General features: G+C 35.0%; 1 protein-coding gene across 2 annotated transcripts in view; it reads left to right on the top strand.

Moving 5' to 3' along the window:
* MMP16 (matrix metallopeptidase 16) overlaps nucleotides 1-19,532 on the top strand; it is a 196,017-nt gene that overhangs the window by 114,659 nt on the left and 61,826 nt on the right. For both annotated transcript variants that reach the window (XM_068672226.1, XM_068672225.1), the window contains one exon: nucleotides 14,785-14,946. In XM_068672226.1, coding sequence (XP_068528327.1) covers nucleotides 14,785-14,946 — 162 coding nt within the window. The remainder of the gene's footprint in view (nucleotides 1-14,784; nucleotides 14,947-19,532) is intronic.

Raw genomic sequence — 19,532 nt, 5'->3', positions numbered from 1 at the left:
AGCCTTGAAGAGGACAAGTACTAACCTCAATTCATTTTGCACCCTTCCCAGTGAGCGGTACCAAAAGCTAAATGAATCTCAGACCTTCCATCATTTATAATTTCTGAAGACATAAGAGAGGAACAGATGAAGAGACTGAAAGCAGTCTTCTGAACAGTGACTTCAGACAAAGCTAGATTATCTTTAGAAATCTGTGTGTCTTGACTAGTTCTGTTGGTAAATACCAGCAGACATTTAGTAGATGAAGTTTGGGTAAAATCCTGATAACCTTTGGCAGTCCCAACCCACTGAAGCCAGGTTCCTAACTAATGACCATGTTCAGAAGCTTCATCTTGGCAATCAGTAGTTGGGAATGAAAGGGCTGTGATGATTTTTGGAGTTCAACGTCAGTGCTGTCTGTTTGTTGAATGAAACACAAACTATTTCTATCAGGTGGGAATGGTGACTGAAATGCAACTGTTATTCCTCCTCACTTTTACCTTATATATTTTCAATCAATCTCTTCTACCTGGATTTATTTTATATTTTATTACAAACATAATTCCTATTAAATACAGTAAAGCTCTCAGATGGAATCCTAAAAATTATGGCAGAGTAAATAGATCAGAAAGGACTTTCAGAGAGCAGCCAATCATGGATGAAGATATATTTTAATAGACAAATCCATCACTAATACATATCATCATATTTTTTTATAGCTTCTTAATGTATATATGTCCTTTCTCCAGCTGAGAGTAGTTGAAAACATTTTTTTTCAATCTGCCAGAAACTAAATGGCTTAACTTAACTTAAAGCATAAACTCCTGCTTCAACTTCAAAAATTGCATTGGTTTATCAAAATTGATTTTAGATTTGTCTGGCAAAATGCACTTAAGTTAGTTTAGCTCTTCTTTAAATCATTTTTTTTTTTTTTAAGTGAGTGTTTGAATGGAGAGTATAGTACTTTTAACTAGATTAATTTAAGATTGACCTACTTACACATGTGCAGCTTTTTAAAACAGCAAGATTTAGAAGTAGCTCTTGGGGAAAACAAGGATGTCTCGAGAGCTTAGACTTCAAGCAGATTAGACATGATGCTTAATGTACCAATTGCTGACTAAAATCTAACTGCAGAAGTCTGACTTCCAGTGGCAAAAAATACTTGGCAAAACTAAGTATAGGCTCTCCTCAGATAAAATAGTAGATCAGTAGAATTCATTTGATACTCTTATCCTCATATTAATATCTGCCAGAGAAACAGGAATAAAATATACATGCATTTGTTGTTGTTGTTGTTTAATGTCTGTAGCAAAATTACTACACAATACTGAAATTCTGTAGAATTCTGCCTTTAAACAAAATAACACAATAAATAATAGTAAATGATATTTTATTACAGAAGTACTAGGTATTTTTGGTGTACATTTGCTTTTAAGCATAAGGAGAACATGTTTGTAGCATGCTTACATTCATGTGGAATAGTTGCAACTTTTATATACGTGAATCTGTCTTTGGAAGAACAAGTACAAAACTCTTCATAAGGATTTGGTAATTTTTTGCTAACTCTGTAGTACTCAAAAATTACAAGTTTTACAGACAAACAAAACAAAACTCTGTCACTTTGTACTATGCAGTTGATAGATCGTTCACGTTGCCAAGCAAAAGCTTTCGGGATTTGATGCAAATACAGTATCTAATGTAGATAGATATTTGGACTCTAGTTAGTGCATAGATTATGCTATGGGCTCTGTTTTGGCAGCCAGAAAAAATTTATGAAAATCTTAATCTCTGAAGTGCATAGATCAACTTGTAGTAAATTTCTTTTGGCTGCCAATGTCACAGTGCAGCAGATATATGCTGCTGGAAATATGAACCAGTGGAGTTGTGAAAACCATGTCTCCTAAGGGAGATTTGCGTCTCAAACAATGCATGTCATATGCTATGGTTAGGTAAAAAGCAAGCTGAGCACTTCAGATTAAAGGAAGCTCTGTATTACAATTATAACATTACTTTCATTTCATAAAGCCTAGTGCTCTTGCTTACTTGATTATTTTAATAAACTTTTATTCATATTGAGTTTAATCTGCAATCAAGCAGTGTGACCTAGTAGTCATCACATGCTTGTTTTCCAGTTCTTTACTAGGATAAATATGTAAAAGCTGATTGTGTTCCTTAAATATATATATATATATAGTATCATACTTATCTTATGTAAATACTTACGTATTTTAAACACAGAATTAACAACATGGGTTCCTAGAAATCAACCTATCCTTAATAGGGCTATTAGCTGATACCTAGGGAAGAGGATAAGAGCAAGGGCAAGCATATGGCAACAAAAACCCTGGCATATTCACTCCTAGCTTCCAAAAATCTGTGACTCATTGACTTTCTGAGCCAGAGGCCATATTTCTGTGTTTAATAGCCTTTGAGGGATTTCCTTTCATGAACTGGTGTAATCTCTTTTTTAACCCATGTAAGCATTTAGTATCCACAACATCCTGTAGCAGTGTGTTTTATAGTTTAAGCAGATGTGAAAAGCTATCTGTTCTTGATTTTTAAAGTTGCCATTTATAAATTCACTTTAGGTACACTGATACTCATATTATAAGGAAGTATTTCCCTAATCATTTTATCTATGCCATTAATAATTGTATGGATCTCGGTCACATCTTGTTTCCAGGCTAAAGATATCTAACTTTTTGAAGTTACAGCTTTGTTTATGTATGATTACAAGGTTAAAGAAGCCCAACTTCTGTTTTAAACTAAACCTATTTGAATGCGAAAATGAGGTAATTAGCAGTATTATAAAATACAGCAAAGAAACAAACAATTACATTTATAGCATATCACAATGCTGAAGATGCCCGAAAATATTTAAAAGAACTTTGCAAGCTACAGACAAATGGAGAGACTGATGATTCTTTTCATTTCATGATTCTCCCTGAAATTCAGGAGTCAACTCGTACACATATAATATTTTTTATTGCTAAACCTCAAGGCTTTCATTATTTAGAAAACAAATCACTCTTTCCCCAATAGTAAGTGTGTGTTATGCTGTTAGAATTTAACAGGGTAATCTGTTTTCAGGCTTCACAGATTTTACATGGATTATACTTGTTTGGTGTGCATACACCCACTTGTTCCATGTCCAGTCACCCTAAGTTGTTGCACAAAATGATAACTCTGAACCATTCAGTGTGTACTTAAAAGTATTACTATGATATGTAGAGCTATGGATGTAGAGCTGCATTTGCGAATAGAGAGGCCCTTTCAGTTATTGAAGAGATGCATTATATGCATCCATAAATGGCCCTGGGTAGCTTGTGAGGACTCAGTCATGAGGCATAGCAATATACAGACATGAGAAGTGGATCTTTCTAATATATCCCATGTACTGCCTGGAAACCAGATGTTGGAAAATATTAACCATTGGCAAGGTAATTAACTCATTTTCTATTTGTTGTTGTTGTTTGTTTGTTTGTTTTTGCTTTCATGGAAAACCATTTTAGCTTTGAGAAGAGTGCTTAATTTACATGTCGTTAAAAGGGAAACTTAAACACTGGCACTCAGTGAAGGCAGGGACATGGAAGAATCCAGCCCCATGTTCTAGATGTGTGTTCAGTTGGCCCATTTTAATATATCTCTGGGGCTATCAATATCATACTCTCAGCTTCCATCTTGAACTAAAATTGTTAAGTACACTAATATGCTATCTGAAAGAGAGGCTGAGGAATAAGTCAAAGAGATGGACTTTGTAGTATTCCTAATTAAAGCAATGGAAATGTAGTCTGTTAAGCACATCTTACACAGTGTTTTTAGTGTCTATAGCTCCAAGGCGGTATTTACACTGTGGCTTATTTGCCAAACAGAAATGGTCATGATGCAGGCAGTAAATCAAAAATGAAGTGTAATAAGATCTACTAAGTTGCATATTACTTCCATCATTGTGTAGGCAAACACAGACCGTTGCAAGCCTATGTGGAATAGCTAGGGAAGCTGCAAATTCAGTTATCCATTTGAACTACAACTGGAGGTTATTTCCCACATACTAGGGCCAGTAGAACAAACTTCTTGCATTTGCCATCTGTCTTAATTCGCTATCATCCAGTCTTAAACTGCTAATGAGAACTGTTAAAACTAAAGTGATTGACTTTGCATGGAAATGAATGATGAAAGTTCACATTGCCTGTTACATCGACTTCATTGCCAAAGGAACATTTAGCTGAAAGACAGAATGGCCCCTCACAGACAATTGCAGGTATGTACAGAAAAGAAACAGACCACACCATTATTATTAATGTATAATACAAAAGGTCTAGAGGCCTTTGTCTCTAACAGCTGGTTATACAACAACAAAAATTTTATTACTGTCTTCCCAAACTGGATTCATTGGATCAGACACCTGTATACTGAGAATAGTGAGTTAACATGGGGAATGTAGTTGAAAAATATTTGTTAAACTCATTAATATGTTGAAGCAAACGATGTGTCTTTTCAATGTGTCACAAAAAAAAAAAAAAAAGTGCTTTTTTTTTTTTTCTTTTTCTGTAGCAGGGTAGAAAGATTTTTTTATTATTTATTTATTTATTTATTTATTTATTTATTTATTTATTTTGGGGGGGAGAGCAGATGGATGTAGTTTGAACAAGTGCATATAGAAAATGTGGGTCAGCCTTTTCATGATTATTTATATATCCTAATCCCAGAACCCCTCACATACGGTTACTGTGTGAGAAAGAGGGGAAAAGAGAGAAAGAAAGAGAGAGAGAGAGAGAGAGAGAAAAAGAGAAAGACCTCACACACAACAAATAAATCTATCTCCTACCTTTCCTCCTCTTAGCAGAAAGTTTAGCAGATTTTAAGTCTGGGTCCTGAATCTGAGAGAGCTTCATATAAATCTTCTCCATGACAAAGAGTTATTGAAAAGGGGGAAAAATTAAATGATTTAACATATTCTAGTGTTTTTTTATCCCCTATACATCTTTTTATGTTCTCCATCATCTATCAGAAAGACAGTATTTCTTTAAAATGTATACTGTAAAAATAATTATAACAGCTCTAATGCTAATTATAAGGAAACTGCTTTATGAGATTTCACACCACAGCCTGAATTTCGAGTTCATTTCAGGTCCACTTGCTATGGATGCCTTATGAAAATCCATACTGTTAAACAAGCCAGGTCAAAAAAAAAAAAAAAAAAAAAAAAGGAAGTTACCTCTCTGATCACAAATAAATTGCCATAAAAGGCAAAATTAGTTCACACACACACACACAAGAATTGCTTGAAACTATATTTTTATCAGTCTGAGATAGTAGACATAATTTAGGAAAGAGAATTATCTGTGAGTATTTTAAAAAATACTTATAACCCTCAAATTGTCCCATTAAATAGAAAGTTGCATTTTTGCTGTTCAAAGAGGGTGCTGGACTTGGGACTCCAAATCTCATGTTGGATCTTAGAGTCTCTTAGAGTTGGCTGCTAAGACCGCTTTGTGGAGACTTTCTACAAGACAGTGGTTCTAAGATTTATTTTTTTCCCACAGACATTCTATAGGATATCATTATTGTGCTGACCCCTCTTCTTCCTGTCTTTTCAGAGGCAAACAGATTGGAAAAATCACACTCCCAATTACTATGCATATTGTCATTGTTTCCTGAGAAAGAGACAGGAACTTTACATAATTGTGTATTTCTTTTTCTGTTAGGAAGAAAATTTATATATTGTTGTAGCAAAAGTAGAATGTAAGCTAACCCTAAATATAAGGAAACCTCATATATAACTTTTTTTTAAGAACAGCATATGACTGTCTAATGAAAGACTTTCTCACAATGTCTGTGTTCTCAAATCTAGAGAATAATTTGTGCTTTACTCTGTCAATTCTGTACTTCAAAATACTTAAACCATATGTTCTTGAGGCCATATTTTTTTTCTAAGTCTATATTTAGATTCTTTCCTAAGTGGTTTGCATTTCAAAAAATGCTGAGCATTTAACACCAGTACCTGGAAACATCTACAGCTAAAATATCAGGTTGGGGAAAAGATGAAAACAGAAAGATCAAAAAGAACCAGCTAAATTAAAAAAATAATATTGTTTGTGCAAAAAGCTTTGTTGTAGTGGACAGGTTTAAGTCTCTATTTCAAGTAAACGATGAATGCTTCCTGATTTTGTACACAGAATTAAATCTGTATCTTGTAGTTTATAATTAATGTTTTGCCATGGGCCTAAATGAAAAGACCTAGGTCAGAAACCAGCAGAATCAGGGGGTGGAATCAATCTGACCAAATGTTGATGTTTATATCTGAGTTAATCTCATAGAGTTCCTTTGTAGTTAGAGATATATTGCCTGCAATGTTGAAACCGTGCAATTTCAGATTAGAGAAGGAGAACTGAAGCAATAACTGCTTCCAAATAATAGCACCAACTGGGATACAAGGAAATCTCAGAAGCAGAGATGCCTGCTGGGGGAACAGTTCAGTATTACGCTCAGACAAGGTAGTCACTGGTGCAGACTATCCCTGTTGTATGACAGGACAAACACCTTCCTGTTGATTTAAATATGGTAATACAGAAAGGATTGCACAACTTAAATTTTGAACATGTCACAGGTAATATGGTAATATGTAAACATATATTTGTTTTCCATTACCATAAGAATTATATATATCTCTGTTCTGTTGATGCAGTTGGAGAACTGATGGAACATAAGAAAATGGGGTAAGCACTGTGTCCAAGAAAAAAAAAAATATATATATATATATATATATGGAAAATTCTATCATGATTTTTTCTCTTAATAGGAACTAAACAGGCAACACAACTATAAAGAAAGAAGAACCACTCACATAAAATTCCCAAATATAAATCCAATGGTATGTCACTTTATCTTTAAAAAAATCTTAGTCATATATATATGTTAAGTAGGATACGAATAACAACCTGTACCTGGCTTTAGTGTGAATTAAATTAGAGCACGATATAATTAATCTCAGTAGTTTAACTGAGACTGGGTAAAAAATTATCTCTGCAGAGTGCCAACACATGCTTTATACATAAATTAAATTGTACGTGGTTCTATTTCGGTATTTCAGTGATCTGCAGGACCTGTACAGATTTCTGCCCCATGGCAAGTTACATCTATTGTGAATATTGGCAGCATGACTTTGACCGTCCTCCTGGTAATTGCACATATTTCTCGTTATAGTTGGATACACAGGACGTTAGAGGAAACGAAGAAGAAAAAACAACAACAATAACAAAAACATCTCTTCAAAACAAAAGTAGCTGCGGTGTTAACAAGCCAACATTTTAGCTGAGTGGTTTTGAGTCAAAATCTACATTTGTTGTTGTCAAAGTCAATGATTTGATTTTAATATGGACTCAGCCTCAATTTTATTTTTATCCTTTTATTTTTATCCTTTCCCACCCTGGCACTCACTCAGGAGTTGTAGAAGGATGTCCATTCCCTGCATATGAATGACCCTTAAGGACAGGACCATGCAAGAGAGCTGATAAATATGTGATACATACTCTTGTCACACACATATTCAAACATTCAGTCTCAGCATGTGTTCATTCTCACAGCCTTCAGAAATAAGTTTTAAATACTTCTACAGCTTATTGTTCCCACAGCAACAACCAAAAACAGCAACAAAGAGAAGACAGGAAAAATTATAAATAGATAAGGCTGCTACAGTATGTGCAACATTTGCAAACGCATTGAGACTACTGGAAAAATAGATTAAATGTTATTTAGCATCCTAGTCATTTGTAATGTTCCAAGAATAACCATTGTATTTTCAAACCTTTTGACTGGTGTAAGTTTTATGAGAAAAATTAATTTATAATTTTATAAAAAATTAAAAATTACAATATAATTTTAATTTGATTTATTTAAAATAATTAGGATCTAAAGATGACCATGAGCACATACAAAATAGTACTTTTCAGTCTGCTAAGTGACATGGCTTCATTACTATCTGAATGCAAATGCCATCTGAGAATAATATAAAAATTTGGTAGTAGACCTGCATGCTGAAGCACTTAATCCCAGGAGATCGACAGAAATTAATCCTGGGAGCTAAAGACTCAGCACAAGTGTAGATGTTCTTAGTCTTTTTAGGTTCACTGTCACAGCAGGGTTTCCTCAAAGCATGAAACAAAACAGTAAGCAGTATATTTGCAGAACCTTATTTACACCTTTTGGGGAAGCAGCATGCTCTAGTACCTTGCTTACCTCCCTAGGATAATTTCCAACTGCTTGACTTCTCACTTTTTAGAGATATTAATACATGACTCAGAGTAATTTGTGGTATCTTTTATTACTAGTAATTAAAAGTATGAGAGAAAAAAAAAAAAGTGGAAAGATCCTTACACCATGTTGTTTTAGAAAGAAAATTAAGAATATCTAAAGTAATTAATTATACCCATTTGAAGTTATTTACTAGATGGTTGTATAAATGATAATAAATATAAGTGGTAAAGCAAAAAGTCTTACCTTCTGCATGTCCTCCCCTTTTAAAGCAGAGGCTGATACGTTTTATAAAAGAATGTGGGCTCCATTCAAAGATATTTTTTATCAGACTCTTGACTTCTTCTAAATTATGCCTAGAATATGCAGAACCAGTAGAACACTGCCTGAAAAGACATACACTCTTCTAAACTCACATATCCTTAATGAGTTTCAGCAACGATCACTGAGTCACCTTAAGACAGTCCTGCTGAATATTCTCTTGTCAAATTTCAAGCAAGCTAGTTTAGATTTCACACTAATCTCCTGGTCAGTTTAAAATAGAGTATTTTTTAAAGAAGTACACACATGTGGGCGTAGGTATACTAAATGATATACAGAGTGTATTAGTACATGCTTTCTATATATAATAAACTTCGTGTGTCTCCCTACTGTTTCCAAATATATATACATTTCAGCAAAACAATCTGCAAATATTGCAGTCTATGTATTAGCTTATATATAATGACAGAATAAATGAAATACATTTTTGTGTCATTCTTTTTAGTCACAGTGGAAAAATGACTAAATGGGATTTAGTATTTAAGTATTCAAAATGCACTGTATACACAAAATAGGTACACCAAGTTCATACAGAAAATGGATATACTCTGTATCATACTTTTTTTTTTTTAATTTAAAACCAGAAAAACAACAACAACAACAACAAACAACAGTTTTATTCTTCTTTTGTCAAAGCTATGGCACCATCTCTCCTTTTTCTTGGAAAATTCTTCCCCAGATAACCATAAAGCTAACAATTTTCAGTGACTGATAAAAGTTTGAGATAACATCAAGCAACAGTATATGATTTCCTAGGCTGGGAAATGTGGCACTGTTATTTGTGTAAGAGCATGCCTATGATTTATATCTAGGACCATTTATATACTCATATATAGCATACATATATTGTGTTTATGTAAGAGCATACATATGCTCAATTCTGCTGTATTCAACATGGTGACAGAGAGAAAAAGTCTTCTTTTATCACTGACTGTTGAAATATTGCATTCAAAATTCTGTCCTGTCTGGAAATAAAAATAATAACATAGATATACAACTTCCTTTTTTCTGTATGCTACATGCAGTAAGAATCTTATTCTAAATTTTGCAGCATTTCAGCAAGTTTGCATTAGCAGCTTTGATCTGGTGATTTGATGGTATAAATGAACCAAATAACAAAAATGCAAATTGTAAATACGTCAGACAAGTTCATGGGCAGTACATGTGTAATATTCTCTGATGAACTATTAAGTTGCCTCTAGAGCACTGGTTTGCTGATAATAGATATGAAATGAGAGTCTTTCTTGTACAGATTTACATTTCAAATTCATATGCGTTTAATCTGAAATATTCTGTGTCATAGAATAAGATTTGAGAAAAAAAAAGAAATGGTCTGTGTATAAAGTAGTTTTGTAGCATTCCCAGTTTGTTTCACATTTGAAATTCATCTTCTGGCTTTGTTTTATTGTTCTCTGGATATAGAAGTCTTCAAAATTTAGGTCACTTGGCATTTGAAAGATGGATAACTTTTGAGCTCATAATGTATTGTAGCAGTTACTATCATGTGCCAAGGAGAAGAACCAAGTGACACATGCCTTGGGGTGTCATTTAGTACTATGTAAAAAAGATGGCCAAGTGACAAATCTAACAGTTGGTAAGCCATTAGGGTATTACTTTTCTAAATTAAGCTCACATACCATTTAAAGCAGGAAATAATGTCTCCAGTACTAGTGTTTCTTAATAGCTTGCTGTGGACAAACATATTAGCTTTGTTTCTCTGTAGACATAAAAAATAGTGTATATATTAGCTACAGACGTTTCTCCTTACACTGTGCTCCACCGTGTTGGCTGCTGAATATTTGATATATTAATACATATTTATATTCTGGAGTTTGGGCAGTGATTGTAAAGTCAGGCAGATTTAGTGCCTAAAATAGTTTATGGCCTCAGAGAAAAGTGTCAGTATAAAAATAATCATTTTGTCTTAGTTTCTTACACACCGTATTATTATTTTTTTCAATGTGGAATTAAACCTGAGATAAAATAAGAAAAACAATCACAGTATGTTTGATATTATATCCTACCTATTCTGAATTTCTATGTTAATAACAGAAGACCAGGGATGCACAGATTTTGGACTTGGGAAATATATTTTGCAATACTTCTCTATTACCCTATAGATAAATATAACAAGATGTAACTGAGACTATCACAATGAATATTCACCGCTGCATATCCCGAAGTGGCAACTTTTAGTTTAAAAGCCATTATAGTTGTATGTAGTTTAATTCTTTTTCTCGTGACTTTTTAAAGTTTTTGAGATGGTGCTTCATTTTGCCAAGTAGACTAAAATATATTTTTCTACATACATAATGTATATGAATATACAGAATCATTTGGGACTCTCTCCTTCAATGGTGAGGACTGGAAATATTTAAAAGATGATATCCAGTGTAAGTATGATAACAAAGCTGTCTGGAGCTTGTACTAATATTCACTTGCCTGTATACTCCATCTTTCTCTGACTACTAGCCAAGGAACTGAAGTTGTCCTGTTAATCAGCCTTGCAGACTCAAATACACTTCTGCACAGTCTGGAGAGAAAGAATGAGCACTTTTAGGATTATCCTTCTGCATTCTCAGTAGATAGTTATAGTAAAATTGTGATGCTCAAGGCAAGTTATCTCCCAAAAGCAAATAGGGACTGACTAATTGTTGCTGAATTAGAGAGATCTAATCATATGCAAGAGAAAAAGAATGAAAACTATTACAGTAGTAAGTCCTACCTGCAGTGGTCTCATGCAACACATTCTGAACTGGTTTAAACCTCAGTTTCAACTGCACTAATTTATTTGGGTCAGTTTAAACTCAGGATGCCCTGGAGACAATCATGACTCTTGATGGAAATAGTTATGAAAAATTGAACTATTTGACTATAAGTAGAAAATATGTTCCCTGTTAAATCACTCTGTCACCCCAGGCAAGAATGTTATTCTCCCAGTTTTTTCCTGTGACCTTCTCCTTTCCCCTTTACCTGTTTACTCCAAGGGCAGTTCTATCTCTAGTTTACCACATTTAATAGCTACCTGGATATCTACCAGTTGTATTGCAGGAGGTAGAAATTACAGAGTCCATTTGCCTTTTTCCCTTTTGGGCTTAGGTTTTTACTAAGCCTAGAGGGGCCAAGCAGATACTGAATATTTATTATTTTTCACATATGACCCCACCCAAAATACATAGGAAGAGAGACAAACACCCCTTGCATAATACCTGTTCTTTGACATAGACCCACTATCACAGTAGGAGTAGAAGTGCTCTGCCATATGCGCATTGTCTGTGATCCTGGAAGGAACACGTGCCAGTGGCAGTTTTATTTATTTACTATGTATATTCACTTCATTGTGTAATTTATGCAGCCTCAAAGTCAACATGGAACAAGATATAGGAATTCCTAGAGATCTTTATAAATACTCAGTGGGGACTGAAGACCAAAGGATGTATTGATTCTTCAGGCATTGTATAATTGGCACAATTAGAGAGAAACAGTACACTCTTCCAAGACTATTTTATTAACTGTAGTTTTACGTAATTTAGAAATGGTTACAAGTTCACCTCCCAGCCCTCTCACTTCAAACAGTAGGTGTTGAGTACCACACGTAAAACACTCTTTAATCTATTGATACTGATCAGCGTAGCCACAGTGTCATTATTTATATTATTAAACGTTCAAATATTATTAATGTAAAACTGTATGAAAATGGTTCAATAAATACTGTATGCAGTTTGATAGTTGAATTATTGATACAAAGACTTAGACTGGTTAATATTCTTAATTATGATGATAGGAGCCCAGGTCTAGGAGACAAATTTGCCTTTCACAAGGTCTGATGAACAAAAGGAAGTTCCATTTTACACACACAACTTAGAGCTGCACAAATAAATAATTCATTCTAATAAACCTGTCTTGAAACTCTAACTTTCATAAAATGCAGAAGAGAACTTTGAGCCTTGTCACAATACAATAGCTATATATCTAATAGCTAATAGCACAGTAATATCTTGTTTCATGTCTTTTCACCTTAAACTATCATTTTTTTAAAGGATATTAATTATTCCATTGTGAGTGCAGAATGAAAACATTTACAGGGTTGCTCCTGTGCATCACTTAAAATGCTGAGGTTAGCTACAGCTGTTGTGACTATGAGATACCGTCAAGATCAGTTTTGACTGGATATAGAAGGGCAAATTCAGATATCAAAAGCATTACTGAGAGGGATAGTCAAGCTACTCAAACCTGTTACAACAGTGCACGGAGAATCTGCTTTACTATGTAAAGAACTGCACACAGATATATATACACATATAGTCAATAAGATATTTCATCTGAAAACCACTTAATTATAAATGGTAGGATAAATTTTTTCTCATTTCTAAGTGCATATTATTTCACATTAATTTTTGAAAGGTGATTTTTCTGCACAGTTATACTGAATAAAGGAACACAATCATTTAGTTTTCCTATTTCTGGATTAAAAACAAGAAAGACATGAAAAGACTCTGTCAACTAAACAGAGTTTTAACTGTGAATGTTTCCATGCTTTCAATCAAACATTTATTTTACAAACATCAGCATGGTTCCATACATCATGAAGACATCTACTGCCAAGTGTTTCCCCTTTCATAGGTACTTGGAAGAAAGTTTATTTCTTGTGTCAGCAAGAGGAAATACTTGAAGAATTGAAACACTCTCAACTATGTTCTCAAAGTTCTGTAAATATATGTCTTTTTCTTTTTCTTACCTTTTTTTTTTTTTTACTAAATCCAATGTTTAATATTCTTATTATATTATAAAAGTACTTATAATCCCAGTGCCAGCAGTGGAATATTACTGTCTACCTCCAAAGGATTTACAGAATATAGAATGAAAGTTAATGTTTAACATTTTTGCATCTCAATATTGATTTGTCTACTGGACCACAGTATAGACTTTACATTTCAGTTTTACTTTTTCACCATGTATACTGGTATTTCAACAAGAAGCTACCTACTCTAGGTGGAATCCCTTTCGCTTATGTCCAATGTTCTAACAGTTATATGTTCATCATAAGCTGGTAACCTAAGTTATGTTCATCATAAGCTGGTAAATTTTTGTGTGGGATAGGAACACTTCTGAGGAATGATTCCTCCCGTTCCTATGTGGTGAAACTGAGCAGTATATTGGATGTAAATCCTCTCCAAGTGACCAAAATCTTTCTGATGTAAAACATTTTTTCCAAAGTCTCATTATATAACAGGATGACTACAGACAGAATCTGTACAAAAGACTTATAGAAAGATCGTGCATTCTTAGATGAGTAAAAATAAACAAAATGAACACCATAAAGGTCGAGCTCTGAAACCTTTATAGAAATACTTCTACTAACTTTGATTTGTGTTTACTTCATAGAGTGCCATAATTCTACTGGTAACATTTCTAATTGTTTCTAATACCCTGTAATAAAAATGAAATGTGTATTTTTGGAAGGGAAAAAACAAAAGCAGTCATTATCAGCCTATAATATGAGTCTGATATTTTATTGCTTAGTCTGACATTTTATTGCTTAGATCTACATAAATCAAAAAGTTCTAATACTTAAGAATTTGAAAAATAAATGAAATACAATGAAATACAACGAAATACAATGAAATACAATGAAATAAATAAGGGAATCCTATTTTGAGAATGAGATAGCAAGACACTCATATTTCCCTCATTAGAATGTCAGTTATGGTGATTCAGAAATAGACAACATGTACAAATCATCAGCAGAGACCTGATTGCTGATTGCTTGGATGACTAAGTTCCCTGTAAGGTCTGTCCTAAATAGGTAGTCCTCAGTCTGTGAAGTTAACCACACACTTCAGAGATATTTTCCTTTTGGAACTATGACTTAGTGCAAGCATTTTTACTTAGGCTAACTAAAGCATAAACATGATGTCTAAAACTGCACACAAGCCTAGATGCCAGATATGACACTTGAACCCTGTACTAACCATGCACATCAGTTTAAAAAGATAAACACTCATATGGTATCCATATGAGTATCATATGCTTATAATATGATTAGTTGCCTCTTAAAAAAAAAAAAAAAGTTACCTTTGCTACTGCATTACCTTAATGTTTCATTGTTAATTAACTAGTAAAATTCAAATTCAATGAAAATATCTTTCAAATGAAGAGTCCTCCACTTGTGTTATTTCTGTTACTATGCTTATTGTTTCATACATTATTTTCCCTTTCTTTTCTCCACAGGAAATGATCTGTTTCTAGTTGCTGTGCATGAACTGGGACATGCTCTGGGCTTGGAGCATTCTAATGATCCCACAGCAATCATGGCTCCATTTTACCAGTATATGGAAACTGATAACTTCAAACTACCTAATGATGATTTACAGGGCATTCAGAAGATATATGGTATGTCATATTTTAATTAGGAAACAATGTTTTCACATAAGAATATGTTTGACAACCTCCTGTCCACATTACCTCTCTAAAATAATTTGTTGGGGTAGGCTCTGCCACTTGTTATCCCAAATGCCTTCTTGTGATAATGCCAAAAATTCTGATGAAGTTCTTTTACTTGTTTTCTCACTGTTCACAACTTGCATTCAAATTTGCACTCAGCTGGAATGGTAATCTTAAATGTTTTAAAAGGCCATAAAGAAAATATCTGCAAAGAGATCCCAATCTATTAAAATATTAAGATATGCAGGCTTTAACCATAATGAGCTTATTTCCACAGTACTCGAAGCTAATATAACTGTACGAATTGATTGCTGCTCAGTTATCAGTTTATCAGTTATAATACTGAACAGTTCCCTGGGTAGATCAATTTTGTGGTCCCTGAAAGCCCTTTTTTTTTGTGATAAATATAGCTAATTGATCTCAAAAGAATGTGATTATGAGTCCAAGACTTTGAGCTACACAGGGGAAAAAAAGACCCACTTTTTTAAATTTTTTTTTTTTTTTTTTTTGTGACTGGAAATAGGAGATACATCTAGCAAATTTAAATTCTGTATGTATTTGAGAATGCAAGGTAACTGAAATTTTAAAACCAAAACACAACATAGCCCTGTATGTTAGGAAGTATTTTGCTTTTCTAGAGCTGAGCAATGGTGATAACAGATTTGAGTGTTTATAAGAATAAAGGGGAGGGCCGATGAGGCAAATGTCATGGTGGGATTCTACTAAGAACCACCCAACCAGGCTGAAGTAGCAGGCAAAATATTCTATATGTGGCAGTTGGGAGAACTCTCACAATCGCTAGCCCTTGTTCTCATGGGGGACTTCATCTTACCAGATGTCCGCTGAAAATACAACACAGTGGAGAGGAAACTGTCTAGCAAGTTTCTACAGTGTGTGGAAGATAATTTCCTGACACATCTGGTGAGTGAGTCAGCTAAGGACAGCGCCCCTTGGGATCTTTTGCTTGTTACCAAAGAAGGACCTGTGAGTGGTGTGAAGGTTGCAGGCCATCTTGGGCATAGAGATCATGAATAAATAGACTTTTTGATTCTTAGAAAAGTAAGCAGGGGGTTAGCAGAACTACCACCCTGGACTTCTAGAGAGCAGACTTTGGCCTGTTAGGGAGACTGGTTGGTGGAGTCCCTTGGGAGACAGTCCTGAAGGGCAAAGGAGTCCAGGAAGGCTGAACACCCTTCAGGATTGAAATCTTAAAAGATTTAATTCCTGAAATATATATATATATATATCTCACATGCCAAAAGACAAGTCAGGGTGGAAGACCAGCCTGGCTGAACAGAGAGCTATGGCTAGAACTCAGGAAGAAAAAGAGGGTTTATGACCTTTGGAAACTCAACTTGAGTTCAATCTGGCTACTGCTGTTAAAGACAATTAAAATGCTTTTATAAATACATAAACAAGAAAAGAAGGACTAAGGAGAATCACCATCCTTTATTGGATGTGGGGGAAACACAGCGACAAGAGATGAGGTAAAGGCTGATGTACTTAATGCCTTCTTTGTCTCATTCTTTAGCAGCAAGACCAGTTGTTCACCAGGTTCCCAGTTCCCTGAGTTGGCAGATAAGGATGGTGAGCAGAATGAATCCTTCATAATCCATGAGGAAATTTTTAGTGACCTGCTCGACTTGGATGTATAGATATATGCAAGTCTGTGGGGCCAAATGGAATCCACCCATGGGTACTGAAGGACTTGGTGGAAGTGCTCGCCAAGGTGCTTTCCATCATTTATCAAGAGTCCTGGCTATCAGGGGAGGTCCCAGTTGACTGCCGGCTGGCAAATGTGATTCCCATTCACAAAAAGAGCCAGAAGGAGGATCCAGAAAACTACAGGCCTGTCAGTCTGACCTTGGAGCTGGGGAAGCTCATGGAGCAAATTATTCTGAATGCCATCACATAGCACTTATAGGGCAACCAGGTGATCAGGTCCAGTCAGCGTGGGTTTATGAAGGGCAGGTCCTGTTTGACAAACCTGATCTCCTCCTACAAGGTGATAGACTCAGTGGATAAGGGAAGGGCTGTGGATGTGGTCTACCTAGACTTCTGTAAGGCTTTTGACACTGTTTCCCAGTATTCTTCTGACCCTGGCTGCTCACAGCTTGGATGTGTGTACGCTTTGTGAGGTTAAAAGCTGTCTGAGTGGCTGAGCTCAGGGTTGTGATGAATGGAGTTAAATCCAGCTGGAAGTCAGTCATTAGTGCTGGCCCCCAGGACTCAGTACCAGGGCCACTTCTGTTCAATATCTTTACCAATGATCTGGACAAGGGGATTGAGTTCACCTTAAGTTTACAGATAACACCAAGTTAGGCCTAAGTGTTATCTGCTTAAGGGTAGGAAGGTTCCGTGGAGGGATCTGGATAGGATGGACTGATGGGCCGAGGCCAGCTCTATGAAGTTCAACAAGGCTAAGTGTCCGGTCCTGAACATGGGGCACAACAATCCCATGCAAAAATACAGGCTGGGAGAAGAGTGTCTGGAAAGCTACCTGGCTGAAAGGGACCTGGAGGTATTGGTCAATAGCCATCTGAGTATGAGCCAGCAGTGTGCTCAGGTGACCAAGAAGGCCAACGGCATCCTGGCTTGTATCAGAATCTGTGTGAGCAGCAGGACTAGGGAAGTGATTGTCCCCCTGTACTCAGCTCTAATGAGGCCACACCTTGAATATTGTGTTCAGTTTTGGGCCCCTCACTACAAGATGGACATAGAAGTGCTGGAGCATGACCACAGAAGGGCTATGAAGCTGGTGAAGGGCTTAGAGAACAAGTCTTATGAGGAGCAGCTGAGGGACCTGTGGTTATTTAGCTTAGAGAAAAGGACACTCAGGGGAGACCTTATTGCACCCCACCTTAAAGGAGGCTATAGTGAGGTGGTATCAGTCCCTTCTCCCAAGCACTAAGTGATAAAATAAGAGGAAATGGCTTTAAGTTGTGCCAGGGGAGGTTTAAGTTGTATATTAGGAAAAATTTCTTCACTGACAAGGTTGTGAAGTATTAGAACAGGCTGCCTGGGGAAGTATTTGAATCACCATCCCTGCAGGTCTTGAAAAAGAGTGTAGATGTAGTGCTTAGTGACAGGGTTTAATGGTGGGATTGGCAGTGTTATGTTAAAGGTTGGACTAGTTGATCTTAGAGATCGTTTCCAAACTAAATGATTCTGTGAAAACAATAACATTATTCTGCTTATAGGCTGAATCTAAGACTAACTCCCACATTATTTTTCCTTACACTTCCACAGCCATAATTTTTTTCCTGGTTTTAAAGACTGATTCTATAGCTGTTTTGTTTGTTTTGTTTTGTTTATAATATATATATGTATATTTCCTACAGTGAAAAATACGTGCTATTTCTATGTTAATCCCATGTATCCAGTTGTATGATTTAGAACTCCCTTGGTTAATATTCCCCAATTAATTTTGTATTAGATTTAATTTTATACTTACAGTTATTTTCAGTTTAGAGGTTTAACTATCAGGGTTAAATTGAATATTATCAGGGCCATTCCTTGCATATCATTACTACTACAAATGACACCTATATTGATGTAGAATTACCATACTGCTAATTAGAACTCTGCTGCCATTATGATATATTTTATATTAACAAGCTTTTTAAACATATTTTATTAGTAAGCACTGATATATATTTTCATAAAGCTTAAATAGCAATTTCAAAATGATTAGCTTACTAAGCTTTTTTTTTTTCTTTTTTTTTTCCCTGTGTGATTAGCTAGAAGGAAGGTTGTTTCTCATGGTCTCATAACTTGGTAGTCTAGACTTGAGAGCTAGACAACAATACATTGCCAAAAACTAACCACTAAGCTCTAACAGCTGTGGGCTATACGTTAGGAGAAATGTGTTACCCCTGGGATGTAATATCTGACATCACCAGCAAATGACATATGAAAACTTTGGTTTGGGGTTAAAATCATTCCAACATGAGCTACAGCAAACTGATTCCTTTCCTCCTTTAAAATCAAGAGGTGATCGGGAATCATACGCCTCAATAAAAATGTCACGCCTATTAAAATAATTACTTTGGTCTGCAATATTCCTCAGAACACCATTATTAACTGTAAATTATAAATGTCACAAACCTTAAAACTGTGAATGAAATAAATGCCCTATTAAATTGTATGACAACTATTTGGGGAGTTTACCATTTCCTTACATAGTCTATATTTTTCTTTAAAAAGTATGCTTATTTTGAACAAGTATCAGAAATTCAAATGGCATTTATGAAGTTTTAAGGTTGTCTTACTATTAAAATGTCTTTCTGAAGTTGCTCATGAAAAATATGTTAGTTTTTTTAACTCAAAATTGATTTTGTATTTAAATGATTTGGAGAGATGATCCAAATTTAAATTTTCATTTGTTTCCAGAAATATTACTGATTCAACTGAAACTTGCAATATTGCTGTACATGGAAAATATAAGTAAATGCACTAGTTGGAAGGGACTTTAAAGCTCATTTAATACTAACCTCCCTGTCATCGGCAGGGACACCACCCACTAGATTGTGTTG

The sequence above is a fragment of the Anas acuta genome, chromosome 2, assembly GCF_963932015.1.
Source record: "Anas acuta chromosome 2, bAnaAcu1.1, whole genome shotgun sequence".
Lineage (NCBI taxonomy): Eukaryota > Metazoa > Chordata > Aves > Anseriformes > Anatidae > Anas > Anas acuta.
This window is presented reverse-complemented; position numbering and strand designations above follow the sequence as displayed.